We start from the raw sequence: 6,928 nt of genomic DNA on the forward strand, positions 1-6,928 counted from the left end.
TAGAACTTGCTAAGTTTCCCAGGCTGGCTTCAAACTAGTGATCCTCTTGACTCTGCCTCCTGAGGTGGGATTATAGGTGTGTGTCACCATGCTTGGTTTACCATGGAAGCTGTCTTTCATCCAACCGATATATCCACACATGTCTCTTTGCTTATTGGCTGACAGGAAGTGTAGCACTAGGTTTGATTGACAACCACATTCTTTAAAGTGAGGTAATATCATTGGATTTTTGTTTTGTTTTTTGAGACAGAGGCTCACTAATTAGAAGTCTAATTTTTAAAGCCACATCAAAGCCTGCCGTGGTGGCACATGCCTGTGATTCTAGAACATAGGAGGTAGAGTAGGATCATAAGGAGCCCAAGGCCATCCTTGCCTATATCGGGGCTTCAATGACATCTTGGGTTACACATGCCTCAAAACACAAAAACAAGTTATGTCAGCTTGTTATTGGAAACGAGATGTCATTTAAGTAGACAGGATTGAAGCAGAGGGCCACTGGCCCCAATGCGGGAAGTTATAAAAATCACCACAGTGTGTTCCGTCACCTTGATGGCAACATGTCACATTAGGAATAGCAGTGAAGTGTCTTAGTCAATTGCTAATGACAGTATGGATGGATTCTCAGGCTCATGAGAATGGATTATAGATAGCCGGTTATGTTTACTGGGTACCACCTCCTCCCATCCAGGTTCCAAGGAGGCCTGGCTCCAGGAATTCCTAGAAGGAGAACACTATCCAAGTCAGAGTTGCATTCTTCAAAGTGTTGTCATGTCACCCCATCAAACCTCCAAGACCCTTTAAGATGTCTAGATAAGGCCAAATTTCAGTCCTTAGCCAAGAGAAAAGGAAGGCAAGGATCAGATCTCTGGTAGCATAACAGAACTGGACTACACCCTCCATAGGTATTCCCACCAGCCCCACCGGTGAACTGCACCAAGAAGAGCAGGCCTTACATCACCTCTGTTCTGGGCACAAGCATTAGTCCTCTTCAGCTAGGCCTCAGAGAACAGAAGGACACAGTCAAGAGGCCCAGGATAGTGAAATGGCCCCATGACTCTGGGGCCTGGGAGGAGGTAGAGAGAGGCCAGAAATCAGAGGTCCCCCCAAAAAAGGACAATGGAGCTTTCAGCATATTTGAGAAGATAGGATGTAACCAGGTCATGCTTCATTAGGGCTTTCTGCTCCGCTGTTGATGACTAATTAGTTGGCACTAACTTGCACAAATGGAGAAAACTGGGTAGAAAGGACATGACCCAAGTAATTGGGACAGAGGAAGGATGGAATGCTCTATGTGGTAACTCAACTTGATCCTGTCAAAACCTCCAGAGCGAGCCCTGAACCTACTGCTCAAGCTGAGCATAAAGAACTTCTCCAGATACCCACAGACTGCCATCTCATATAAGACATGGGGGGCACATGGGTAAGCTACTATGTAACGCTCATTAGCACCTCAAGTCACTGCTCAGAAGAAAGAATGTCAGCTTAACAGGTTCCTGTTTATTCTTCGTATCTTCCTAAAACAGTATCAAGAAGGGAGGGAGACACATGTTGGGACACAAAAGAAAAAGTACCATCTTCAATCCAGACATGTGATCTGGGGTTTGTGTAAATAGGACACATGTACCAGGCCCAAGAACATGGGTGGCAGGAGCCCAGGCCACTTCCCCCCCCCAGACTTCCTACCAAAAGGAGAGCTGACCAGCTTTAGAGAGAGCAGATAACAAGCCTCAAAGCTCAAGCCTACTCAGTTACAGAAGGGGCCTGAAAGATCACTCAGTCCAAAGGTCTCATACTACAAATTGAATCATAAGCAGGTTCCACACTATGACCTATTGGCTTCCCTTCTGAATTTTATTCTCAGAAATTTACCCCAATTAATAATAAATATATGCCACTCTTCATTGTAGTCATTTTTTTTCCATTGCAGAAACTTGGTTTGTGTTGGGTTAAATCAGGAAGCAATTTCAAGGGAGAACCCTAATATTCTTGTTTTAATATACTAATATTTTAATTGCTGAATGTTTCTGAAAGCTTCCAAATAACCAAAAAGAGGGAGAAGTGAATGTAGTAGGGTACATCTACTTCGTAAACTATGAGGAAGATGCCGGAAGGTGATCTTGAAGATGATGGAAAAGTGTGTGTAGGAGGCGATCAGAGCTCATGCACAATGCATGCCAACTTAACTGTAAAACCAAACCATGAGCAGAACACAAGGCTGCCACAGAGCACATGGGAGACTGGGGACATGAGGGAAAATTAAGGTGAGATTCAAGTGAACATCTCCACATTTTTGCAACGTTGACTTACTAAACTGTAAACACACACACACACACACTTAAAGCCCAATCTGCTGTTTTTATGAATGAACCATGTGTGGGTCAATGACCAGGTCCAACCCAGCATTATCAATAGGTCAAATATGTCAATATATTGAACTGGAAATGAATGTCAGACAGTGGCCTTCTTTGTGTCTTAATGTCACTCTGAGATTTCCAAACATGGTTCAAGGGTCTGATGAGTCATCTTTGCAGGCAAGCATGTCCCAGGACCTTGACAACTCCAAGCAGGAAGTGTGCAAACTGTCAGGCAGGAAGCACTGAGAGAATTACCCTTCAGATAATGCACTTTGCCTTGTGACAAGCTGGTTTTGACCTGTGGAGGAATGTCCTCCAAGCTGTGACTCCAATCCACTACAAACCAGCCTACTGCAAGCAAGGACCTGCTGGGTCCTTGCTTAGGGTGGCTTCCAGGGATTCCTGACTTTCTTGCTTTCCATGGGGAGGAAAGGAACTCAACCCAGGAATTGACAAAGGCTAGCGCTTCTTCCAGAAGGATCTGGTATACATCAATGGAACCTGAGCTTGTGTTGGTGGACTAATGCGCTCCAAACTAGTCTCAGGCCAAAACAAGAGGCCAGCGGCTATAAGGAGCCACTGAAGGTTCCATAAATTCAAAGATTCCACTTAGGGGTGGCATCTGTGCCAAGCAGGAAGAAACAGAAAGTGACCTCTGAAGCAGAGCTGCAGAGGACTTTACACCCCTCGGGGAGTCAACAGGGGGCTCTGCGAATCTAGTCAACAAATGACAGAGTAAAACAACTGTTAAAGCAGAGAGTTTCTACTCTTCAGCTTGCAGCTGACTTTCCCTGGAGGGCTACAAGGGACCACACTCCCTCTCTTACATTTTGAAAGTTATTTTGAAGAGGCTACAAGAGGGATCTGCCAATCTCAGCTTGATCCTCTTTGGCGGAGTCCAGCTGCCTAGAGATCTGCTGTTTCTACCATTGAGATGCCTCCTCCTTGCAGTTGTCAGCAGCCAGTGAATGGGACCAGTGAATCAGGTCTTTTAGCCATCTGGAAAGAGTCCTGATTTCATCAGTTAACTATAGCCCATTTTGATTTTGTAGACTAGTACTCGGGACAAACTAGCCAAACATCCACCATTAATAGGATGCTACTGGCTAACAGCACATGCTAAAGGAAAATTACAACTGTATTAAAATTTACATCCTAGCCATGCCTAATGGCATGGCCTTGTAATTCCATGTACTTGGAAGGTTGAGGCAGTAGTCTGAGACTAGTATGGGCTATATAACGAGACCCTGTCTTAAAATAATCAAATAAAAACCACATTCCTCTTGGTGCCCTTATTCTACATGATTTCAAACAAATGAATAATCAAATGCACTTTTCAAAGTTCTGATTCTTCAATGTGTTCTCCTTCGTGATATATATATTGCATTATATATTGATATGTTACACTTGCGCATACAAACACACATAAGTGAGAGGGTGAAACCGTAGCCTGCACTCCCTAGCCTCTGCAGAGAGACCCTAAGAACAGAATCTTCGTGTTGTGATGTACAGAAATGGAGAAGAGTATTAAACCATATTTAAGAACAAAACAACAACAAAATTTCTGATTCTTACAAACGATTCACCTCCATTGTGCCCTCACCCCTCAATTGGCCATAAAGTTCTTTGAGCTTTCTAAAGAATTCCATATCCCATATTTGCCAAGAGTTTTGACTGAACACCAAGACTTGGGACAGTAAGATATATAGGAGACTCGCTACCTCTTCCCCTTTGAGGCTTTCAATGCCATTGGCTCTCAGTATCTTCTCTTAAATACTTTTTTCTTTCCATGGTGGGGCTTGAACCCAGAACTTCACACAAGTTAAGCAAGCACCCAACCACTGGAGCTAACCTACCTGCCCCCCCCCACCCCACCTCGCCTTAATCCCTTTTGATGTTGAGAGGGAATCAGTTGATTCTGTCAGTGTAGACGGCCAGACACCTCAGCCTTTACCTTCTTGATCTGGTCCTCCTTCAGCTTGGTGAAGTAAAACGCCATCAAGTGTACTGCAAACATGTTTCCCGAGTTTGGTTGTCTCTGAGACAGGCAGAGATTTCTGTACAGTCGCTGCTCTCTCTCTCTCTGGAGTGCTGCACACCTCTCCTTCAGGCGGGAGCTGGGTGCTAGAACTAAATACTTCCACCTGCTTGGTTCAATGATTAAACTTCACCCATCTCTGGTCCCTCCCTCTGCCACACACTGTCTAACAGGAGGCTCTGGGGAGCTGCAGGCCAGCCGAGGGGAAGGCTAGGATTTGATGGGTTGACTATTTGAGAAACTGGGCACCACAAAATCTAGGTGCCAAGCAATGCATTCACATCAATGCTTAAAGCCCACTCAGTCAAAGAAAATCTTGTGAGGAGTTGGGGGGCAAAACAAATGCAGTGGGGCTATTCTGTAGGTAAATCCCAGTCCCAGGGTGCCTCTTTTTTCCTCAGCAAGCCAACAGAACTGCAGAGTCCCAGTCCCTCTGAAGCACCTTCTTAACTGGGACTGAGTAATATCCTGGTCCTGCAGATTCCAAAAATACTGAGACAATTCCTCTGCTGTGGCAGATAAGCCTTTAGCTTGGTTAATGAAAAACAGTCACTACTCAACAGTGGTAAATCAGACAGCCTTTATTCCACAGGGAGTAACTTGGGGTTGGGCAGGGAGATGTTGAGATAATGAGAGCCAGCAGGCCTCACTCGAGGTTCTGCTGCAGGCCCTGAAGCTATGGGTGGGAAGGGTGTGCTGCCAGTGACACACCTGGGTCCATTGCCCACCTCCCCCATCACACGCGATACCAGAAGGACCTGACATGAAGGAACAAAATCCTTTGCACCCCTCCCAGTCACTGGCTGGCTAGTGAATTCAGTACGACCAGCTGCCAGGCACAGGGAGCGGCATTAGTCCCATCTCACAGATGAGAAAGTGGCCCTGAACCAAGTGACTCACTGGAATCCCACTTGTAAGTGCTTCAGCAGGGAAGCAGTCCCAGAACCAATCCCAGAGCCTAGCTCCTGACTGGCACAAGCTCCTCTTCCTCTGCCCAATACTCATCTGGTAACTAAGACTCTGTTGGATTGAGTTTTAGCTAGCCCGAAACCTAAACACAAGGCAGCACAGACCCTTCCCAGTACTCTCCCAAACACTAAGAAAAAGGAGGTGGTGGCCCACGCCTTTAACCCCAGCACTTGGGAGACAGAGGTAGGCAGATCTCTGGGAGTTCTAGGCCAGCCTGGTATACAAAGCTAGCTCCAGAATAGGCTCCAAAGCTACAAAGAGAAACCCTGTTTTGAAAACCAAAAAGAAAATGCGCTATAAAGTTAACAGCTGACTAGATGGCTGCAGGCACCCCAGGGTCTTGTCTCCCACTGTCCTAGTGACCTCTGAATAAGCTGTTTCACCCTGGCCAGTTATAGTCTTGGCTTAGTCTGCTTTTCAACTGCACAATTTTACCAATCAAAAACAACGGCTGACCGTTTAGGCAGAGACCTTACTGCTGCCTCTTCAGAAACCATCAGAAGTCTGGCTTAGGCCAGTCTTGATTAAATGATTATATACTTTCCACAGACTGACATAACTCCCTCCCTGATGGAGAAACCTCGACCCTTTCTGTCTGTTTACCCCCAAACCATGACTTTAGCTCCTTTGCTTATCACATAAGCAAACACAAGGTTAACCTTCAGTTTCCACTCAGTCCCCAAAATGTACAACTGCTGGAATTCAGAAATGGTCTTGGATAACATCCTGGGCAGGCTGCCTGTTCAGGAAGGATACTGTTACCTTAATTCCCTCTCAAGTGCCTGTGGCACCAACTGAGGTCATCCAGGCTGGGATACCAGGCTAGGATGGGCAGTGGGCAGAAGGAAACCAACCCTTCAGAGGCCTCTGCAGTCTCCAGTTGTCTGTGAGGTAGACAGGCAGGTAGCCTGTGAAAACTTACGAAGGCAAAGGGCATTAGACTGTCCCTGTTACAAGGCACAGCACTTAATTACATCGGTATCTACCTTCCAGGTGTGAGCTAGCTGAGTAACCAAAAGGTTTAATGATAATTAAAGATCATCTGTTGATGGGCAGTGGTGGTGCACGCCTTTAATCTCAGCACTCGGGAGGCAGAGGCAGGTGGATCTCTGTGAGTTCGAGGCCAGCCTGGTCTACAAGAGCTAGTTCCAGGACAGCTTCCAAAGCCACAGAGAAACCCTGTCTGAAAAAAATAAACAAAAACAAACAAACAAACAAAAAGGATAATCTGCATCCAGAGTGATCTACAGACCCTTCATTTACAGTACCAAGATGAAATAACTGGGTTGGCTTGCTGTTTTCTCACTGACTCTCCCTTGGTATGTTTAACCAGTATTAAAGCTCTATGTAGCTAGTCTAAAATGTCTGGGTTTCAAGTTGTGGACTTTGCTTATGGACATATCTGAGTGTTGTCACTGTTATAATAGTTAATACGTATCATCCATTTGACCCAGCACCTCAACACAGGAAATAAAGTTCTCTATACACACATCCATTTCCGTAGAGGTCTGCTTTAATCCACATGGCCTTGTTCAAAGAAACACCTGCTGGCTGTCCTTTAGGTACT

General features: G+C 45.6%; 1 protein-coding gene across 1 annotated transcript in view; it reads right to left on the reverse strand.

Annotated features, from left to right (window-relative positions):
- Nucleotides 1–4,413, reverse strand: part of Hkdc1 (hexokinase domain containing 1) — a 36,965-nt gene extending 32,552 nt beyond the window's left edge. Inside the window, exon 1 of the mRNA XM_051186789.1 lies at nt 4,309–4,413. Within this exon, the coding sequence (XP_051042746.1) occupies nt 4,309–4,371 (63 nt within the window). The 5' untranslated portion in view covers nt 4,372–4,413. The remainder of the gene's footprint in view (nt 1–4,308) is intronic.
- Between the last annotated feature and the right edge of the window lie 2,515 nt (nt 4,414–6,928).

This window comes from Phodopus roborovskii, unplaced genomic scaffold (assembly GCF_943737965.1).
Source record: "Phodopus roborovskii unplaced genomic scaffold, PHOROB, whole genome shotgun sequence".
NCBI classification, from domain to species: domain Eukaryota; kingdom Metazoa; phylum Chordata; class Mammalia; order Rodentia; family Cricetidae; genus Phodopus; species Phodopus roborovskii.